Source organism: Danio rerio, chromosome 20, assembly GCF_052040795.2.
Source record: "Danio rerio strain M-AB ecotype USA chromosome 20, GRCz13ab, whole genome shotgun sequence".
In the NCBI taxonomy this organism is placed as follows: domain Eukaryota; kingdom Metazoa; phylum Chordata; class Actinopteri; order Cypriniformes; family Danionidae; genus Danio; species Danio rerio.
Genome location: NC_141040.1, coordinates 34957070 through 34980987, shown reverse-complemented (window position 1 = coordinate 34980987; position 23918 = coordinate 34957070). Strand labels below are relative to the sequence as shown.

The following is a 23918-nucleotide window of genomic DNA, read 5'->3' as shown; positions in this document are numbered from 1 at the left end:
TCAATATCTGTTCCACACTGATTTTAAGACAAAAAAAATTTACCAAATTAGTATGCTTGTAAATAGCTTTAAAAAAAAGGTATGTGAGTGAATTATTGTGTTAAAAAGGGAAAGCTAATATAAACCATGAACTTGTTGTGTATTTTGTGACTAGCTATGTTTTTAATAAAAAAGTAAATTAAAAAAATCCTATCCTAAATTCATTAAAATCTTTTTAATGAATAGAGGTGCCATTGGGGTGTTTTTAAATGAATAGAGCTAGCCACACAAACATTTTCATAAGAGGGATACTGCTTGGAATCCAGTTGTAATATCAATGATTATCAGTCATTTATAGACATTTTAAGAAACCAACAAGCATTTTTTGCTTTTAAAATATGTCTAATAGACGTCTAAGCATAGTCACCTTGGCTAAATTTGAGCTGTCAGTGAAAATTTACTCGATGTCTAAGAATAGTCCAAAACTAGACTAGTCATCAAATAATCAGAAATGAATGACTACACATATGAAGTCTGTCTATTTGACGACTAATCTAGTTTTGAGCTATTCTTAGATGTCTATATTATTTTCACCGACAGCCCAAGTTTAGCCTTGTTCAAGTCTGCACAGTTGCTTGGTTGCTACACATTTCAGCATAAAAGGGCTCTTCAGGATGACATGGTTCTAAATTGAACTGTTGCTGTGGTTTCTTGCTGAAGTTTTCTTTTAATTGTACCTTAGTTAGTAATCCGTAATCCAGTCTCATCAGAACAGATTATGCTCAATCACTGAATCACTGTTGCCCTTAGCATTTATATTTTCCAAATGTAATTGACATTCATTCCCTTTCTAGGTGGGGAGCCCATCTGGATCCCATTCTCATTCAGGTATAACCAAGCCCACAGTTCTTGCAGAGGCAGTCAATTTGTCAAGCGCACCTGGTACAGGAAGTTTGTTGGCGTGGTCCTCTGTAACTCGCTGCGCTACAAGATCTTCATGGCAGATGGACTGAGAGGTACTGACCTTCCTTTCAAACAACATGATGCCGTTCAAACTTGAATCTAATGCTCAGCGTGCCTGTAATATGAAGCAGCCTGTTTTTTTGGAGTGTTTGGCCTAAAAGCCTCGGAAGCATCCATTCCAAACCGCAGTTTCCCCTCAACTAAACACAACGCACTGTCTGAGGTTTGGGTCCTGAGGGACGCTCAAGCTACGACTGTTTTCCATTTCAGAAACATTCTACAGCCTTGCTGATACATTTGGCCATGGAGAGGACCACTGCCAGTTTGTGGACTCCCATCTAGATGGAAGAACTGGACCACACAATCTCTCTCTCAACCTGCCTACAGCTCAAGGTAAGACTACTGGTCAAAAGTGTAAAATCAGTGAGATTTTCTAATGTTTGTAAAAGAAGACGACTGTGTTTACAAAGGCTGCAATTTGATGCATATAAAAACATTGTTACAATTTAAATTTTATTGGCTGACCCTATTATGACTGATAGAAATGCCCACACCCTTCATTAAGCTTTGATGCTGAAGACCCATGCATCTGGCATTGGTCACTTATGACATATATACTTGCCTTAAACACTAATTAAATTCAACAGTTCTGGAAAAATGAATTTAAAAAAGCTGAGTAATTGTACCTTTTGTAATACAAATGTATTTAGAAAAATTATTATATTTTTCAACAACAGTTACATTCATCAGGATAATTGCACATGAATAATAAACAATAATAATAACAAACAATAATAATTGAGTCAAAAAATAATGATAATTTGAAACGTATTGTGTTTTGACACGAGGTATTACATTTTTTAACAAAACTAAGTCACATTTTTAGAATTAAAATCTATTTTCTGTCAGTTTATTCATAAAATAATTACTAATTTTGAAGTATCTTACTCACACTGTAAAATAATGGTCGTTAAATTACAAAAAATTACCGTAAAATAATGCATGTTAAATTACAGAAATTTCCTTACATTTAAAATTTTTCTGTAATTTAACGGACATTATTTTTCAGTAAAATTTAGTAATTCAATGGCCATCATTTCACGGTAAACTTTTGTAATTGAACAGCCATTATTTAACGGTAAATTTCTGTATTTGAACAGTCATTATTTTACAGTAAATTTTTGTAATTTAACAACCATTATTTTACAGCAAATTTCGGTAATTTAATGGCCATTATTTTACGATAAATTCCTGTAATTTCACAGCCATTATTTTACGGTAAATTTCTGTAATTTAACAGCCATTATATTACAGTAAAATTTTGTCATTTAACGATTGTTATTTTAGGGTAAATTTCTGTAATTTAACAGCCATTATTTTACAGTAAATTTTTGTCATTTAATAATCTTTATTTTACGGTAAATTTTTGTAGTTTAACAGCCATTATTTCACAGTAAATTTTAATAATTTAACAATTGGTTTTTTAAAGTAAATTTCTGTAATTAAACAGACATTATTTTATGGTAATTATCTGTATTTTAAAAGCCGTTATATTACAGTAAAAATTGGTCATTTAACAATTGTTATTTTACGGTAAATTTCTGTAATTTAACAGCCATTATTTCACAGTAAATTTTAATAATTTAACGATTGTTATTTTACAATAAATTCCTGGAATTTAACAGCCATTATTTTATGGTAAATTTCTGTAATTTAGCAGCAATTATATTACAGTAAAATCTAGTCACTTAACAATCATTATTTTACGGTAAATTTCTGTAATTTAACAGCCATTATTTTACTGTTAATTTCTGTAATTTAACGGCCATTATTTTACTATAAATTTCTGTAATTCAATGATCGTTATTTTATGGTAAATTGCTGTAATTGAAATTATTTTACTTTGTTTTCTGGTACCCCAGCTGCCGAAAAAAAATAAATAAATAATGGGTTTTTTTTTTACAGGGCAGCACGGGCAGTTACAGTTTCCAGAAAAATAAGAAAGAGCCCAACAATGATGAAAATAATATTACATAGATTTTTAAAGAAATTCTCATTTAAATCACATTATTAAATTACGTTTTAAACTATATTCAATAAGAAAACTGTTATGTTCAATTTGAATAATATTTTAACATTTTACTGTATTTTTTAATTCAATAAATGCAGCCTTGGTGAGTAGAATAGTTTAAAAAAATTATTACTGAACCAAACTTTATTGGCTGTTACTAACATTTCTGAATGTTTACTACTCTACCATGATCTTCTATTTGGGTTTCAGGATATTATCGGTCATACAGACAAGAGCCAGTAAATTTCGGGGCCATCGGCAGGCGTACACCTCATCCATTCGTAGGCTGGTATGAATGCGGAGTTCCGATCCCTGGAAAGTGGTAACAGGAGAAACTCCAAGAGGACATTTCCACAGGACATCACAAACCATGTTTTCTCTCCCTAAATCTGGCAACCAATCAGAGGTGAACTATTGGTCACCGTGACGAACAAACTTAGATCATATAGCAACTGCTTCTGATGGAAGGAATATAGTACTTTGAGTAACACTAATTTTCTACATATTCAGTATCAAGCACTTTTTAAAAACAAAAATCAGTCTGTATATGAGGAAACTGCAGCATGTGTATCTGAGTTTATTAACATTGTCTTATTTTTTTTTCATGTGCTCTGTAATAGTAATTATTTCACATTTGCCATTCTGCCTGGAATATTTATCATACAAGAGCTTCAGAGAAACACCCTTGTTAGCGAGTTAAATATCAAAGCACAAAGTCAAATGAATAAGAATTTTCTGGGAACAAAAAAAGATGATGTAACAAATTTCCTGTGAGTAATGTTTGCTGTTGTTTATATAACTTGCCGAGGTTTTGTACTCTTACGTTTTTAGTAATACCCTCTTTTTGAACAAAAGTTGGCATGAAAGTATTGCCCATATTAGGGCAGATTGAAAAGATATATTTTTATTTGCTCAGGAACAGTTTGAATAAAGGTGCTATAGAGAAAACATAACCTTTTGATCTTACATTACACAGGAAATCTGCTGTGGCAACCTCTGCGATAAAGACTAAACCATAGAAAAATTTATAATATAATATAATATAATATAATATAATATAATATAATATAATGCTGGTTCGAGCCTCGGCTGAGTCAGTTGGCGTTTCTGTGTGGAGTTTGCATGTTCTCACTGCGTTCGCTGGGTTTCCTCCGGGTGCTCCGGTTTCACCCACAGTCCAAAGACATGCGGTACAGGTGAATTGGGTAGGCTAAATTGTCCGTAGTGTATGTGTGTGAATGAGTGTGAATAAATGTTTCCCAGTGATGGGTTGCGGCTGAAAGGGCATCCGCTAAGTGAAAAAGTGCTGGATAAGTTGATGGTTCATTCCGCTGTGGCAACCCCAGATTAATAAAGGGACTAAGCCGAAAAGAAAATGAATGAATGAATGAATGAATGAATATAATGCTATTAGACCCACTTTGTTGACTTAGGCCCTGTTTATACTGCCAGTTAAATGTGACCCAATTCAGATTTTTTGCTCATATGTGTCACAGATCGGATTTATTCTATGACCGTGTAAACACGAAAAAAAAAAAAAAATGCATTCGGATATTCAGATATTAGTTTCAGGCGTCCTACATACAGTTGAAGTCAGAATTATTAGACCCCCTTTGAGGTTTTTTTCTTTTTTAAATATTTCATAAATGATTCTTACCAGGGCAAGGAAATTTTCACAGTATGTCTGATAATATATTTTCTTCTGGAGAAAGTCTGATTTGTTTTATTTCGGCTAGAATAAAAGCAGTTTTTAATTTTTTAAAAAACATTTTAAGGTCAAAATTATTAGCCCCTTAAAGCTAATTTTATTTTCGATATTCTACAGAAAAAAACATCGTTATACAATAACTTGCCTAATTACCCTAACCTGCATAGTTAACCTAAATAACCTAGTTAAGGCATTTTTAATGTCACTTTAAGCTGTATAAAAGTGTCTTGAAAATTATCTAGTCAAATATTATTTACTGTCATCATGACAAAGATCAAATGTGACAATGCGACTATCATGCAAACATGTAGATTACATTTATTGAGGCATTCCATTTTGTACGTTGTTAAACTTGTGACAATCTGGTACTTCTCAGCGGTTTAATCATGTAGAAGGAAAATCGTGTGTGAAGACATCGACGAGGAAAGCAACAACAGAGGAAACAGGGTGGAGGAAAGTGGTGGTCGACAGCAGAAGTTACCTGCCTTCTTGCCCTGTGGGAAGATGAGTCCGATCAAGATAAACCCATAAATTTCACTGAATGGTGAAGGACACCATATATAAACTGCAGGCGCAAGCTGCAATGACAGCCCTTTCCCTCCTCCTCCGCCTCAAAATCATTTTAAAGTTGGCCAAACTTCTGATATTTTGCGGAGCTAAAAGCAAGACATGGGTAGCACTAACATCTCTCAGCAAGAAGGTTGCTGGTTGGAGCCTCAGCTGGGTCAGTTGGTATTTCTGTGTGGAGTTTGCATGTTCTCCCCGTGTTTGCGTGGGTTTACTCCGGGTGCTCTGGTTTCCCCCACAAATCCAAAGACATGCGGTACAGGTGAATTGAGTAAACTAAATTGGTCGTAGTGTACTGTTTCCCAGTGATGAGTTGCAGCTGGAAGGGCATCTGCTGAGTAAAACATAAGCTTGATAAGTTGGCGGTTCATTCCGCTGTGGTGACCCCAGATTAATAAAGGCACTAAGCCGAAAAGAAAATGAATAAATTAATAAACAAAAGCAAGACAATTTCTTCCATCGTGGCTAGTGTGGCGCAGATGCTAGAACCCGCCTTTACACATGCGCAACGTCAGAAATTGTATGGCAAGTGTAAACACATGAATCAGATATAGGTCTCAATAAACAGAACATGTTAACAAATCGACAAAAAAAAAATGTCAAATATAGGCAACAAATTGTAATTGGGAACAAGACCTTACAGTGTAAATGTGACCTTGTGACCATGTGCACAATATATTACCAAATTTAAATAAAAAAACTTAAGAAAAATTGCAGTCACCATTTAATATACATTTTATGTATCCAGCATATTGTCTTTGGTTTGGTTGAATTCCTTCTGATTGAAATGTTCGTGTTTGTGGTTAAGCAGCTGTGGTGGCCTTTCCACATAATAATAGGTGCTAATAACTGATCCTCCTTTTCTAAATCTATTTCGGATGAGGTGTTTTAGCAATAACCCTTTATTCTGACACTTTTAAAGGCCTATAACTTCCAAAATTACAAATACCTAGAAAGCTCTTTCCTCCTACTTTCCCCATGAATTTTATTGCACTCTATATTTCTTTTTTTTTTTTTTTTACATTCTTATTTATTATTCCCAACATTTGTACAAAATGAAGACTGAATACTTTCCCATAAAGTAAAATAATAAACAATTGCTCAAGGACTGACATTCAGACACATATTCTGGCATTTTTAGAAAGTGTTGTCACCAGTTGGCTTGAATACTATAATCAGTCTAACTTTGGCATCAGCTGGATTCAAGTCAAGAGAAAAAAAGCTCAAGTTTCTTATCTGCAAGTACAGCAGTTCCTTATCGTTAAATTAAACCCCACTGATGTTTTATTTGGCTTCTGTTTCCAATCCACATGCCTAATTAATCTCTTCTGTGTTTTTCCAAATTTGGTATTATAGCAGTCATTTTTTTGGAGCAGACAAAAACTATATGAGACCATCTGCTATTTCAGTGAACAAATACCAGCAAATACATAAAATCAATGCGAAACACAATAAGAATCTGACAGATTATTTTAGTTATTTGCAAGATAATCTGAATGTTTCAATTCATCTTCTGTATATGAGCAACAGATAATGAGTTTGATGTGGGTTACAAAAGAGAAAGCAAATATGAGAGCAAACCAACACATTTGCTAGAGATGTTAAAATAGGAAGCGGCAGAAAGAGAGAGATTGTTTCTACAAAAGAGTTATTAAACTTTCATGCAATAGCGTGCAATGAAACAATATGCTGTGGCATACATATTTACAAACACGGATGATGTCCGGGTTTGGGGAACAAGAGGGAAATTTGAGCAAGCCACTGATCTTGTCATTGTGATAGTCGCACACATGCTTTACTTCAGTGACAATTTTTAACTATGATTAGAAAAGATAGCACTAAAGATAAAGATTAGCTCACCCAAAACTGAGAATTCAAATATGCCATTGCTGCAGCATGTATAGCACACTGACCTACTAGATTAAAATTAAAAATTAGAATTAATTATATTGAATTATAATTGAATTACACAAACTTTACCTACCAGTGCCTAAACTCAACCCTCACAGTTATTAATGTCTACACATTCAAAAAATGATTACTGCTGCTTGTTCAAACTACCTGTTTAAATTAAGCTGAAACAACACAATTCTTGTCATTTCTTTGGCCAATTTATTTGTTTTATGTACAGTCCACTTAAATTTGTAAACTAAGTTAACATAAGCGTTTTATGTCAGGACAACATAAAGGAATTGTGTTGGTCCAACTACCTGGTCAGGGGATTTGTTTTTCCCAGCATGCTTTGCGTGGGATTGAATTAGGAGAGGGAAATGTTAGCTATGAAAGTAGTCTTAGGTGTTTAATAGAAAGATTTGTAAGAGTTTAATTTGCACTTTGAGTTTGAAAATTTAGATGTTTTGTGTTATGCTTTGAGTTTTGAGACCTTGCAGACGCACACATGTTTTGAATGTTGGCAGCTTAATTAGCAAAACCGCTGGTTGTTGCTTTGCTCACTTGCTTTAAGCAATAAATGTCCTAAAATTAGTTCTGAGATCAACAGTACATGTAACTCATGAAATATGCTTTAAAACTCCTCTTTTAGTACATTTAGGATAACTAAGAGACTTCGAAAAGTGCAACACATAATAGACATGCATGATATTATCAAACCTTTGAGTTTAGGTTAAATGAAAAAATATTATGGACCATCTCAAGTGCATTTAATTGTGTAAATTGTTATTATTATTATTATTATTATTATTATTACTGGTGCTACACAAATTGATTTGATGGAAATCCTGCCTCAATTAAATTAGGTCATCCAATGAGTTTGTTTTATTTAGTGTACCCCAACATTACAGTAACTTGGGCATTACAATGTTCAATGCATGGACCTGATCCAGTACGTCATCGTGCTACAGACTACAGTGAGGACAATTCTGCTGCCATTTACTCATCCTCCACTTGTTCCAAATCTGTTTATAAATAGCAATATATACTTCATGTTCCAATATCTTGTTTTATGTTCAACAGAAAAAAAAGACATTTATAAAAGATTAAATTCACTTAAGTGTGAGTAAATGAAAAAGACATTTTCAAACCAATAATAGACTCAGAGGCTAACAGTCTAAAATAAAACATAATGCCAGTTTTACTGAATGACCAGGCCTGTTTGTAATCATTTAGACCTGTATGTATCTGTGGTACTGTAAAACTATAGGTCCTAAAAGGTCACATGCTCATTAAAGATGTAGTCTGCTAAATAGATTGCCATTAATCATGTATCGCTTAAAAAAAGCTTTGACAGTATGAAGGTCTGCTGAATTAAGCTTCACTGCGAATTAAAACATTAAAAAATAATTAGCCTTTAATTTTGTGGAGAGCCACAGATGTGAGGCATCTAACTCTGTTAAACAATCTCATTGATGGCTACACATGCAGTGTTCTCTCTTTTGTTTTGGCCAGATGCTTTTGTAAACCCTAAAGCCCGTAGGCAAAACTTAGGAAGTTGTCCAAGCAATTACAGCTGCTTTGTAATGTGGTACATTTCAGCAACCCTGAAGATTTACAATACGTTTGTTAATCCAGATTTTCTCTATTTCCCTTTTTGATTGGCAGATAATTGTAATTTTTTAGCCCATCATATATTAACTAAAATCAAGCTCAACTTTCATATGAACATGGTAGATAATTACCTACATTTCTGCATACAAGTGTACCTATTTAATGCAAAGTAAAGCATGATCTAAACTGTTTTCCACATGCTATTTGTGCATCTCTTTGCAAAGTAGGTCATGCGCTACTTGGGCTGGAAAAAGTTACCACTCATACTAAAAGGATTAAATCATCGAAAGAAAGTCAGGACAGAGAGCAATGAAAGAGAGAGAGAGAGATTAACCTGCTGGAGAAATGCCATCATGTTTATGATCCGCTATCGCTCCATGTTTATTACTTATTGATTTGTTTGAGTCAGTATTTTAGCTAAGATACACCATGAAATTAATAATGAATTCTCTAAACTTAATGTAATGTAAAAAGACAAAAAATAAATCTGATTAGAAAAATAAATAAAATGAAACCACGACTCAGCGGGGACCTTAAAGAGAAATGAAACTCCCCTCTTTCGGTTCAAGTCTACCTTAGAATTTTTTTTTTAAAAATGCTCCAAGATGGCCGTGGAGCTTTGCGGACAGAAGGAGTAGTGGGCATGGCTGGTAGAGCAATGGAAAAAGAGGGGAGTGAACAATTGTTGTCAGTTGGCTCACAAAATGAGACACAAACTGTAAGACAACCCATGATTTTATAGTTTACAAAGTTATAATGCACACAGTGTAAAAATACAGTATTTTAATGCCCCGCTACATTTGTTATTCATAATTTCATATACTTATAACACTACGGTTACTAAAGTAACCCTCGTTCCCCGAGGGGGTAACAGAAATGTTATGAAAAAACCTTCCACTATGGGGTTTTCGTCAGAAACCAATCATTTAAAAGAGTATAATATCGGGCCGATGAAATGCCAAATGAATTGGCGGCGTCAGCTTGCACAGCTGGCATCAATGACATTCAGTCAAGTATATAAGATGTGGCTAGTGCAATGCTCGACATCCTTTTGAGCTGAGGAGACTTTTACGCTCAACAGCTAAGGGACAATCGTTGTGGCGAAGGTACATAGCATTTTCGTTACCCCCTCAGGGAACGAGGGTTACTTTAGTAACCTTAGCATTCCCCTTCGGATGGAGAACTCCAATGCTATGTGGAAAACCTTCCACTATGGGGAAATCTATGGAAAACGCCACAACGAAAGCACCTTACCGCGTCCCTGGCAAAGGGTGCGCAACGCAGTAGAGCGAGCGCACCTACAACGCCGTGGTTGAGTGAGCTTATAGGATCGCCCACAGGGAATCACGCATGGCAGGCACCTATACCCAGAACGCGGGCTGACCAGCGGGCATGCCAACAACGTAACGGGCCAACGTCTGACTCCTCCACTGAGTCAGATGCTAGGGGCCTCGGAGGAAATCTGTAGGGTTCACCAAACGGGGAACTGAACTGACAAATGTGCCCATGACAGCTGAACAGACTCGGGGTGGAGTAGCCATTCTCCCAGGGCAAGGAGCTGCCGTGAGAGCCTGTCTGCCGCACGGTTGGGCTCGCCCGCCATGTGAACAGCACGCATTGACTTCAGCCACGTGTGACTCCGGAGGAGCAGACGGGGAGCAAGCTGAGGCATGCGGCGGGAGCGCACATCCCCCGTATGGTTGATATACACTCCCGTCGCCGTGCTGTCCGTCCTGACCAGCACATGTTGCCCCCTCAGCACCGGTAAAAAGTGGCGCAGAGTGAGAAACACTGTCAACAGATCTAGGCAGTTGATATGCCAATGCAGCTGGGTTCCCTTCCGCAGGTCCGCAGCAGCATGCCCACAACACACGTCCCTCCAACCCCAACAGGTGGTGTGCCGGAGCACCTTGTCTCTGTGCATAGTCAATTGTCCTCGAGAGTAGGCTAAAATCAGCCAAAAGTCGAGAGAATTTAGCATGCGGATGCCTGCAGGCCAAGGGAAACCCCGCGGAGACAGAGAAAGCCTAAAGGGGAGGACCTTGTACTGTCATGCTCGATCTTCGAACACAGGCCGCAGAAACTGCCAGTGGCGTGGAAGTATGGAGACATGCAGATACGCATCCTTCAGATCTATTGCTGCAAACCAATCCTAAGGACAAACGCATCGGTTGATGCACTTTTGCGTAAGCATTTCGAAGCGCAGCCTGTGATGGCAGCGGTTCAAAACGTGCAGATCTAGGATTGGCCGTAACTCATCGCTCTTTTTGGGCATGATGAAGTACGGGCTATAAAACCCGCTCTCCATCTTGACTGGAGGGGCCGGCTTGATTGCATCCTTCGCCAGGAGGACCTCCACTCGCAAGACAGGGGCGGACACAGGACTGAGCCTGGTGAAACACATGCCCATGAACTTGGGAAGCCGTTTCGCGAACTGTATTGCATAGCCGAGTCAGACCGCACAGATTAGTCATTGCGATTGGCTGGCCTGCACTAACCAAGCAGGCAGAGCCCTCGCAAGTAAACCCGCCCGCACGATCGCTGACATGCCAGCGGTGAGGCAGCGTGAAGTGGGTGGGCTAGCCCAGGGATCACTGGGGTCCCTCAGGAGAGCGGAGAGGAAATGCACCGATCCTGCGAGCTGGAAAGCATAGTGTCCCAAACTGGAAGTGTTCGGGCTGTCAACATCACGCACATCACCAGATTTAGCCTGAGGTGGCATTCCTGGCCACTAATGTGGCCATCGTCCTTTCCAGGGTGCGGAGCTCATGCCCAATCCTGGGTCAGAACCATCCTCACGCAGCTGGACCAGCGCCTGCGCTTGGTAGCGCTGGTAGGTGGCCATAGCATGCAAGTTGAGGACAGAGGCGCACGCAGCACACTGCGTAAAGCCTCTGTGCGCTTCCAGGAAGAAGGGTTTTCACACCCCTCTAGTCAGTCCGGCTGCGGGGCTGGGAGATAAACCATCTCCAGAGCCACAGCCGAAGCAGCCTGGGAAAGCACGGCCACAAAGTCTGCTTCTAGATTCGTCACTGCGCTCATCAACCCAGAGGGAGAAGCAGGCTCGAATCCTCATCAGACATTGACAGCCCACCCTCCAAGGATGGTGAGGATGGAAGCACATCGGGCAGAAAAAAGTGCCCTCAAAACTGCTTGAGCTTACTGTGCACTTCCGGGAAGAAGGCTTTGAATCCTCCACATAACACGCATCTAGTCGGTCCAGTCGCGGGGCTGAGGGATAAACTATCACCAGGCCTGCGGCCGAAGCAGCCCAGGAAAACACGGCCATCATGTCTTCTTTTTAGATGCCATCGCCGTGCTCTCCACCCCAGAGGGAGGGAGCGAGCGGGTTCACATCCTCATCAGACAATGACAGCCCATCCTCCGATGCAGCAATGGACATCTGATCCTCGGTGTTATCAAGTGAGAGAGCGACCATCCAAAGAGGGAGTGCTTCTCTTCACCTGAAGCTTTGATGGAGCACAGGGAGGAGCGAGAGGTCTGCAGCCCGAAGGCGGCGGATTTACTCCCATTGTAATCCTTAGATCTGCCCGAGTGTCAACCGCAGAGCGGAGGACAACTGGGGTGGGTTGCTCTTTTGCAAGAGCGAGCCGCGTCCTTAACTGCGCAACAGACATGACATCAAAGAGACAGCATGCACTGCCCGCAGGCTCCACATTAACATGCTGGACCCCTAGACATGAAACACAGTGCTCGTGCCCATCATCCGGGGATAGGAAACAACCGCATCCAGAAATGCACGGTCAAAGCAACCGTGTTGCTCTTTTAGGAAAGCTTTTTTCCTAAATACAAACCGCAAACCAAAAAAGACTGGACCCAAAGAATGCCAGGCAAGGGAGAAAAACCCAGCTCGACCGTCTGCCACTGCGTATACGCACTCTGGACCGGGAAAAGCTGCTTCTCGACCTCTCTCTGTAGACACAGGTTGGAGAACCCTAAAAGACTCTCTCAGAAGCTCGTGAAAGGCTCTGAAAGCAAAAAGGATGTCGAGCATTACACTAGCCGCATCTTATATACTTGACTGATTGTCATTGACGCCAGCTGTGCAAGCTGACCCCGCCAATTCATTTGGCATTTCATTGGCCCGATATTATACTCTTTCAGATGATTGTTTTCTGATGAAAACCCCATAGTGGAAGGTTTTTCGCATATAATTTACGTTCACCATCCGAAGGGGAACCACAATTTGTTATATCATCATAAAGATAATCGTGTTTCTATAATCACTATAAACTTCTCTCCTCCTCAATCCCTGGGTCTGAATGCAGGCACAGTGGATAGCAGTGCGGCAGGTCTCTTGCCCTGTCTATGTTAAATACTTGCCCTGCCTGTTATTTGGAAGATTTTAAACATGCGAACACAGCAGCACAGATATAGGCAATGTATCTGAAAGGTAACAACTCAACAGATAAAAGAGAAAGTCCACCATTCTTCAATTTTCATACAGCTCCGCCAACAAAAATGCTTGCTGCAAACCAACAGCTTTGCTGTTTCTGCCCTGACAGTATCGTGGTTAAAACATACAACAAACCCCGTAGACCAAGGAAACAAACACATATGACTTGTGCCATGTACAGACACAGGCCCCGTTTACACTAAGTGAAGTTTATTCATAAACTAATTTCGAGAGGATCACGTGCTTATGATTTATCACGTCCAGTCTCGCATTTGCTAATCACTAATCTTCCAATCATATGAGCCCTAAGGCACCATAAATAGTCTAAGTTTTCAGTTCACTTTATCTTCGTTTGGAAGAAACCCCCCTCCTCCCCTATTCTCCTCCTTTACCTGTAATTGGGCGGCACGGCGGTCCAGTGGTTAGCACTGTGAACCACACAGCAAGAATACTGCCGGTCCTAGTTCGATAGGACCGGTACGTGTTTCTGTGGGGAGTTTGTATGTCCTTCCCGTGTCCGCGTGGGTTTTCCCCGGGCTCTCCGGTTCCCTCCCACCATCCAAAGACATTCAACATACTTAACAATCAAGCTGGTCTAATTCCTTACGTTCCCTTAGCTACAGCGGCAGGGGAGTTCTGAGATCCACCGAGCTCAGGCTCCCTTCTTGCTCTGCCAACGGGAGGAAGCCCCGGGCTCGAGGAGCCCTTGAGCTCGGGGCTCTCTCCCGGGACAGCATGCCAAATAAGCTTTGTAAATCATCAGCTAAGTGTGAACTCTTGAATGCGTTTTAGTTTAAAAACGCATAAGTTTTGCTACGGTTACGCCAACCGTCCACACTACGCCGGAGTTCTCGAGCGCCGAAAACGGAGCGTTTCGAAAACGCTGGAGAGGCCGTTTTCATTCTGAAACGCTGCTGCTCCGTCTCAGTGTGGATGATGGAAAACGGAGACATCTGAAAACGGAGGCGGGGCTGCAGACGTTCGCCTCTCTGATTGGGGCTTTTCCTGAATATTAAGTAGCCTAACACGCACAGTTCAGTCCTGCATTCTCTCCGTGTAAGTTCAGACTTCGCAAGTTTGATCAAGGCTGCAGTCTCTTCTTCTCAGTTTGATATGGAAAAGCAGACTATACCGAGGACACGGGTAAATCTTCAAAGGGAACAGTGTACTTTATAACTTCATTCACATCACCCTGGCTTCGTTGTTTCACTTTCTCAACAATAAAATGTAAACATGATTTAAGGAACTGCCTATTTTCATTTTAATATTAGCAACTTAGACAGCAGACATGTTGAGGCGTCTTGCTGCATAAGATGAGCGTCATCTTCACTGTGTGGATATTTATAACAAAACGGAGCCGATAACAACTGCCTTCTTTCAATTTCAGTGAAAATACGAAACACAGCCTCTCTTTTGCTGAGTATCAGTTTTAAGAATCGATAATGGCCATTTTAAAAGTATAACATACAATAAGTTTATACATTATAGGAAATAAAGGCAAGCGATCAGTCAATATACAGAATGTACGTGGTTACATTAATCATTAACGTATCTTTGCGCTCAGCCAAAACACGTTACCTGAGGACAAGTAATAGATTCCAATGCCCAAAGTCAGGGAATATGTCGTTAGATAAAGACAACAAGATAAATGAAATATCCTGTTTAATAAATATAGTGAGATTAGATCCAGCGGGAGATGCTTGATGAGAAGTCCGACTAGCAGAGCTCTCATCTGGGTACATGGGCTGCAGCGCTTGCCCGAGAGCGTCTGTGTGGTCACGTGATGTGCGTTTTCAGCGTTTTGGTGTGGACGGAGAGCAGTTCAGAAACGCTGGGTAAAACGCGAGTGTGGACGCGGATCGTTTTCATTCTAAAACGCCGTTTTAAAACTAAAACGTACTAGTGTAAACGGGGCCACAGTCTCACTCAGTCACTGGGCAGTTCTGCCTTGCCTTCGGAAAGCACATGATCTCATGAATAATTAAGAAGCAGTGTGTTCTCATAGGATAAGAAAACTCCGCAATGAATAATAATGAGAAACTGACGCGTCATCACTCCACTAGATTCGTGATACATCACTGATTTTGATCCCACCCCAAATTAAATCCGGAAGATGAAATTATATGACAAAAGCTCAACATTATTCAGTTTTCCCCACAATTAAAGCTGACAGGTGCTAACGTCGACTTTACTGATGCTCAACACAAAAATCTGCTAAAAAAATTTTTAAGTACTCCAGGGTTTCGTGAATCTTTAATGTCAAAACATCATCAAAAAAGACATCCAAAAAAGCAAATCAATTTGATATCAAAAATCACACCAAAAGTTTTGACGTATTTTTTATGCTAATTTGATATCATTTTGACATCCAGGTAGTTTACACGAAAATCCAGTGTAAATTTGGAATTGAATTTTTCAGATGAATGAAACCAATCAATTTGTGGGACATCCAGTGCATCAAGGTTTAGACATCAATACAATTCCTATTTTGATGTGTTTTGAAGGCATGCTTGATGTCAACATGATGTTGTTAAGAAATCAAGTTGTTTTGAAATTTTTTTAAAATAATTTTAAGGTCAAAATTATTAGCCCCTTTAAGCTATATATTTTTTGATAGTCTACTGAACAAACCATCTTTATACAATAACTTGCCTAATTACCCTAACCTGCCTAGTTAACCTAATTAACCTAGTTAAGACTTTAAATGTCACATTAAGCTGTATAGAAGTGTCCTGAAAAATATCTAGTCAAATATTATTTACTGTCATCATGACAAAGATAAATCAGTTATTAGAGATGAGTAATTAAAACTATTATGTTTAGAAATGTGTTGAAAAAAAACTGCTCTCCGTTAAACAGAATTTGGGGAAAAATAAACAGGGGGCTAATAATTCAGGGGGGCTAATAATTGTGATATCAACTGTATATAAATTACAGGAGTGACCACCACTTTAATTGTATATATTTGTTGAGGTAAAAGTTACATACAGATATGATATACATGTGTCCAATCTTCTGTTATCTTTCTCAAAGCATTTGTGCAAAACTATCAGCCAGAGCCAGATTACAGCAGACTGTGCCGAGGGCCAGGTTGAGTTTTATATCCACACCACACCATCCAGAACATGACAGACTGACTTTAGCACTTCTTTACAGTGACAATCAATACTGCTACTACATTATTAGGATTGTGTCCTCATCTTGAACTCATTGACTAAGAGAGGGATTCTGGCTTTCTGTAAGTCTCACATTAGGACAGATAAACTTTTAAATCTGAGCTCTGCTGTTTTTCTTGCGCCTACAAGTTTAATATGTGCCCTGTGTACTTTTAACATAGATTAACATATACTGAGAGTGCCTGCCAAACTGGCGGAGTTTAATGTTTTAAAACTACCACCGGTCCCTGTATGTGTGATTGATCATTTAAAATGAATCTCTATAATGCCATGTTTGGCACCCAGGTTAGTCATGCGTAAAACCGCAGGGCTTTGTGAGTGGTATTGGCCTCTCTTTGGTGAAAGGCAAAAGGCCCACTGCTGTAAAACCGTTTAAAAGCAGTCAAAGGTTGTGCTGGTGTGTTTTGTGCACCCTTGAGAGACTGTAAGATTGTAAAATAAAGCATTGTTGACAACATAGTTTGGAATGGGCTAGATGAACTTTGAAAAGTCCATTACATCACATGTGTGATGTGTTACAACATGCAGAACACAGACAGAGGCACATTTATATATTTAATACAAAACTTAAGATTGAAGTGCATGCTGACGGTACACAATGCATTATGTATTGATAAATATTCTTTAAACTCCATCGCCTTATTATATTACATATGATTTTCTGAGAGGCATTATTGCAAAATGCCGGTATCACAATGTTAGTGTAATGTTAAGCAGGACGCTAACAGAGGTGCAGATCCAATTGCAAGGTTTATTATGCAGAGAATGGTCAGGCAAGCAACTGTTAACAAACATGTCTACGAAAAATCCAGAGTCGTGGTCAATAAGCAGACAAATGGTCAAAAGGAAGGCAGCATACTATGTAAACAAACAAACAATGCGAGGGTCAAAAGCAAGGCAAGGCACGGCAAGCACTGCGAACGTATCGTAATGTTCACAGAAGCAGTATAACAAGACTCAGCAACTAGTGTGTGTGTCAGTGCTGCTTTTAAAGTTCATGACACACACATCTGAAGAGCTTCAGCTGTGTGTGTCAGCAATCAGCCAGGATTAAGAACCAGTGTGTGCAGTGCATGACTGGATCTTGTGGTCCATATAATGGCGGATTTGGAGTTCTATGCTATCTGTGTGTTTTCCAGCGATCTGCACAGGCTGGATTGCTGGTGATCGTGACAGTTAGGATGCTGCAATGTGGTTTGTGTATAATTGTCATTTTAAATAGCCGCAAGATTTTTCAGCAGTTCAACAGTGATATTTTCTTTTTAATCATATAAAGTTTTTTATTGTGTTTAGTAATATTATTTGTAATAAATGATTAATTTCAATAATTTAGAATAAACTATTCATGTGTGCTTTTCAATTAATATTTGAATTTTGGTACACCACATTTCAGTTAGTTGCCATTTAAGATTTTAATCATTGATAAATCATTGATAGTTTTTTTTTTGCCTTTAAACAACAGAAATATACTACATGGTACTAAATATACTACATTCAAATGCATACTAATCTTTAAATCCTAGTTTGAGGTTAATTTAACAGTTTTAGTTAACAATAACAGCACTGATTTAAAGGTAATCTTTACAAATGCAATTATAGTTATAAAAAATGTTATTTGTTCTGCCATAAATGGAAATTTGCTTAGAATGGGCCCCATTGTGATGAAAAATGAATAGTCACTGAACTGGAAAAAATACAGTAGATCTGGAGTGCATTAATGCAATATCTGGTTACATATGTTGATATATCTGTTCATCAGAGCTTGTAACAGATATTATCAAATATTTTACTGATTTACTGAATGTTTCCTTTGTTGACCCTTTGTTTTTGCCTTTATTTTTTGCTACCTGTATCACAAACTCCAGCAATCAAAGGAAAATTACTCACCGGTTTTTCATCACCCAGAATACCAGAGACATGATGTAATACGTTTCTGGAGTTTTTAGTGGTTGCTCCCTCTTGCATTGCAGTTATTTTTTTCATTCCAGCTAGGAAAAAACCTGCCAAAACGCAGACTCACCTAGCCTCCACATGGAAAACCTGTCATAACTCACCAGAACAGATGTAAACAAAAGAGAGCATGGCCCCAAACTCCTGCGTCCAGCCAATTTCTCCCAGCCAGCTAGTCTTGCGTTCTGGAAATCACATAAAGTGTCATTTTTCAATATACACTTATATCATCTATAATATGCATATGTGCTTCTGCGTGATCATGTCTTGTGCAATAACCAAACTGTGTCTGAAGATTTCAGAAATGACTCCAGCAGCAGGACACAGACATTCAACACAGTGTTACATAATCATCTGTCCGCCTGCACATATTATGACTGCTAGACATAGAAAAAAATTAAAATAAAATAAAACGCAGGACTCCACTTCTGACAGAACACCATTTGTTATGTTTGGGTGCAACCACAGACATCTCCACGTGACAAAACTGCTGTCTGCGCAAAAACAAAATATATTTTTTTTATTTCAGAAATATTCGGTGTTTGCTTACACTCACGTATAATATGATTCCTCCTTCTGTCATGTTGTGGAAGTGACATCCGGACAAATGGTTAAAGGTGCAGTATGTAAATTTGACACCCAGTGGTTGAACTAGGTGTTGCACTCCTGGATCAAATCAAACAAGCGTAGGTTGCCAGATTGACGACAGAAGCGAGTGATTTAAACCGTGTTCTAAATAAAAGCACCCGATAGAAGGAATATATTCCATATTAAAGAAGTTTTTGCCCTAACCAACACCTCGAAGTGATATATTAGAAACGGCTTCTATTTCTCACAGGTGAACATCAGAAAACTATGACAATGGTCACCTCAGGTACACCTCATGTGCTTTATTCAGTGTTAAATCCTATGTGAGTTTGAATGCTATTTTACATTTTTTGATTTTGCATTTCTTAAGCTGATGGAAAAATACATGAATGAAATGCTCAAACAAATATTGTCTACTAATACTCTACCTGGGTATCAAAGAATTCTGGCCCAGATTTGGCATAAAGCTGGCATCCGGCACTGGCATACAGCATATGGGCCAGCATGTGGCCCGGGTTTAACAGAGGATGCACAGTCTTTAGATGGCACACAAGATTTGGGCCAGATTTTCATTCATTCATTTTCTTGTCGGCTTAGTCCCTTTATTAATCTGGGGTCGCCACAGCGGAATGAACCGCCAACTTATCCAGCAAGTTTTTATGCAGCCGATGCCCTTCCAGCCGCAACCCATCTCTGGGAAACATACACACACACTCATACACTATGGACAATTTAGCCTACCCAATTCACCTGTACCACATGTCTTTGGACTGTGGGGGAAACCGGAGGACCCGGAGGAAACCCACGCGAACGCAGGGAGAGCATACAAACTCCACACATAAACGCCAACTGAGCCGAGGATCAAACCAGTGACCCAGCGACCTTCTTGCTGTGAGGCGAACGTGCTACCCACTTCGTCACTGCGTCGCCTGGGGCAGATGTAAACTGTAATATTTGGCCCAGAGGTTAAAAATTGATATGTGGGCCATGTAAGTTTGGCCTGTCTTGACCCACATTTGAAATACATTAAAATTATTTTTGAATAAAAAAATATATTCTACTAATCAGGTTTCATTGAGGAAAAAGTCACCTATAATGTGCTTAAAGCGCAATGCTTCATAGGTTTAGGAATTTCATTGCAATTGTTGCACACTAACCTGTCTGCACCAGTTCAGTTAAAAATATTTATCATTAAGTTTTTTTGTGAACAGGTTTTGCCAGGAAAATCAGAGGGGGAAAATGTTGGATAATAATCATGTAGAAGTGCATTAACCTAACCGTAAGCCTAAAGGTAACCTTAACGGTAAGTGTATCCCTTGGTTCTGATTGGCTGATTGAAATTGACTTGGTGAAATCAGAATTGTGCTAAAGGCAGCATTATATTTTACTTTAAAAACTTTTTGTACTTTGCAGGGTCAAGGCTATTTGTTCATTGCTGACATTTGAAAGCAATTTTTCTCTTCTTCATGTTTTATCTTTTAGCAATCTGTAGAAATGAATGCAACAACCACCAGCAAAACTACACTGGCTCGTAATCATTTTCCGGGCAGCTCGTGTGTCCTCTCTGGGGGATCCTTTTCCTCCAGCTCCACTTGTTCTTTTCTTTGATCTCAAGACCTTAAAGCTCAGTTTTACATCATCTCAACTACAGTTATAAATCATTTGACTGACACTGTCATACAAAGAAAATCTTTCACATTCCTTTCCCATTGAGTTTGACTGTGCTCTGGACTCCAGCTACCCGTCAAAAAAATAAGTCACCGATTGAATTTGATGGATTGGATTTAAATGGTTTCAATGTATCATATTGCCGAGGAGCTTGATCAAATAAAACTGACAAATGTAGTGAATTTTAAAGTAAATTAAATTAAAGTAGCCTACTCTTAGCATTATTTTATTTTCTTCTTCTTCTTCTTTTGTTTTGTTTTGGCTCTTTCATATTCTATTCCCCCATATGCCACATTTTGAAAGTGTTTTTAGGTTTTCCACTTTGAATATGGTGGCGGGGTGATGGATTAAATAACAGGATCTCACAACCAATTACAAAATGTCTGAATATCTTTTGATTTTGATGCAGAATTGTTCACTTTTATATGACATCAACCCAAACTTCTGCCAAAATAATCAGTTGTCCTTACCTCTACATCTGAGTTTGCGTGTCTAGTAAGCTGCCTGACATTTTCAGATCAAGTCAAGTTTATTATTTTTGGATGAAAAGTGATTAGTCAGATGGTCCCTAAAAAGTGAATCAACAGACTGATATTAATATTGCACTCAGACCGTAACAAATTAAGCTTTAACATGTACGTCTGTTTGACAAGTCTGCTCAAGAGTGTGAGTTTGATCATAGTCTGTCTTTAATTCCTCAGTTCCCTTTGTATACACATCCCAAAATGGCCGCGTTTCCATGGTAGAATCATCAAGAGTAAACACTTAGAGAAAGATGAAGTCACAGGTTTACAGCCACGTCAAAGCTGTGTGGTGGCTACGCCTCCTCTAATTTCAAAAACCATCAGAAAACACTCAGAGTGCTTAAGAAAATAATAACAAACATGCCCACAGTGTCTGTTCTTCATTAAGGAAGATATGTATGTAGTAATAAATTTTTTTAAATCCTCAAAAGTGTCTTTGTGCCGCAGAAATCGACAACTTGTCAATTCAGCTGAAATAATGAATTGATTTGGGCCACTGTGTCCCAGAGGAAGTGTGAGTAATACAGTAATGTGACTTTCTCACACTTGCATGTGGAGATTTCAGGGAAATGTATTAAATGTTTATTTAAAAAAAGACAGGATAGATACTGTTGGCCTAAAGAACACATTTACTGGATTTGGTTTTTTTTTTTTTTTTTTTTTTGGACTGCTACTTCACTGGCAAGAATGAGGAGATGTTGGTCTGTTTACAATTTTTAACTTTAATTTAAAAACAAAACTTAACAATTAAAATCATCTAAAACTTGAAACAGGAGCAATGAAACACAACAGCTTTACAACAAGTGCAAACATAATATTCTGCAATAATCTGAAGGTATCTGAGGTCATAAAAGCAAATGATTATGTCCGTGTAACTAAACCAGACACAGGAGAATGTAATCAGCGAGCCAATGGGTTAACATGGACACAAACATGGGAAATGGAAACTGATGCTGTTCAATTTGCATACTATCTGTTGGAGCCATACATTGTATGCTATTTAACTGTGGCCTCACTGCATTGAGGAAAAGGTTGGTAGGAAGCACACAGTTTTTGACGTAGCGTAACGCAAGGTATTCTACTACAGATAAGCATGCATTATAGATGAAGAAATATAGATGAAGGAATCCTGTTGATTTGGAAAATAAAGTTGTTTTGTTCGCATCCATTTTGCCTACAGACTAACTTTTACGCGTGCAAAACTTGCTTGCTCTACTAACGATATCAGCAATTGGAAAGTCGCTACACTATTCATCCTAAATAGTATTCGAAAATATAATCATGTCCCTAACTATAAGTATGTTGAAAAGACTATGTTCCCGGATAGTTTACTATTTCTGGTATAAATTCGAAGTGTAAAAGCCTCCATACAGTAAAGGTTAGATCAGATACGCAGCCGCCCGGAGTTCGATATGCACATCAATATAACAACATTTTAATGACACTGTAGAACAATAACTCATATTTTTACAGGACTTCCGTCACGGTTGGGTATAGGGTTGGGGTGGGGGTAGGTGTTAAAAATAAAATTTATTGGCTAATTTAATAAATATCTTAAACAATACTCGGTACAACTACTGTTTTTTTACATTACTGTGATGGTTGGGTTTAGTGTTGGGGTAGGGGTAGATGTAAATAAAATACAATAAATGGGAAATTTAATAAATAATTTAAATAATTATTGTTAACGTCCGGTCACAACCATATGCAATTGTTTTGTTTTGTTTTTTTTTTCTTATTAAAGCATATAACTGACAAGCATACAGGATTATATGATAACATATGTAACAGTCATACAAAACTTAGTGATGCAAAACATACATTAAATAAAAAACACTACATTACATATTTGGGGGTATCCATTATATTTAAATTTTTAGATTGTACAGATTTTTTTTTCTTGTAATGGTGACCTCAAATTCTTGAGGTCAAAGAATTATAAATATATATTTACATTTTTACAGAAAAAAATTAAAAGGGAGTACTAGACATTACTTTTACCTTATGTATGTGAAATTTCAAAGCATTCGAGTGTATCATAGCCAATTAAAAAAAAAACTGCCTATGATACATTTACAATTCAAAAAAAGAATCATGCATTCGTTAAAGTTAATTATTTTGTAAAATGAATCAAAAATTAACCCTAAAAGCTGTTTTTTAAAAATCATCAGAAAAAAGTTTCAGGCTCAGTGTTACAAAAAAAACAAAAACATGAAATTTCTTTTTAAAATGAACTAAATATATTGCAGGGATAGTACCTGTGTAATATTTTGAAATGAATTTATTTTACTTTATTTGTTAGTAAAAACATACTTGCTGACCAAATAATTTATAAAAGGTAAAGAAAAATATTGTTTCCATTTCAAAATGGCTTTCAGGAAACATCTACTATCTTTAATAAGACACTTTCTGATATAGAAGTTATTAAATTTTTTATCTAAGACACTAATACCACCAAGTACAGATTAATTTTTGTTATAAGTAAAAAAGTTTATAACCATATCCAATCTAGCAACAACCAGTCCATACTCTACCCAGACAGCACACATACGTTGGGCCGACGTCGTGCCGACTTTCAAAATTCCATCGGCGCGATGTCGCTCAGGGAGCGTTTGCTAATTGGCAAAATGTCGCCGCGACGTCGGCAAATGATCGGAAACGCTGTCCGGCCGATGTTAGGACGACGCAACCGGAAATGCCGGCCGCTCCACGGAGGCGCTGTTCTCAGGCGTTTTGCTCATACTTATGGACCACTAGCTGCAGCAGCTGCTTATTTATAATAAACACGACACACCACTCTCAA

General features: G+C 38.3%; 1 protein-coding gene across 2 annotated transcripts in view; it reads left to right on the top strand.

The window, feature by feature from the left end:
* The window catches only part of fndc1 (fibronectin type III domain containing 1), a 64801-nt gene extending 60840 nt beyond the window's left edge, over positions 1–3961 (top strand). For both annotated transcript variants that reach the window (XM_087298342.1, XM_087298341.1), the window contains 3 exons: positions 834–995; positions 1213–1335; positions 3224–3961. In XM_087298342.1, the coding sequence (XP_087154468.1) occupies positions 834–995; positions 1213–1335; positions 3224–3339 (401 nt within the window). In that variant the 3' untranslated portion in view covers positions 3340–3961. The remainder of the gene's footprint in view (positions 1–833; positions 996–1212; positions 1336–3223) is intronic.
* Positions 3962–23918: the final 19957 nt, after the last annotated feature.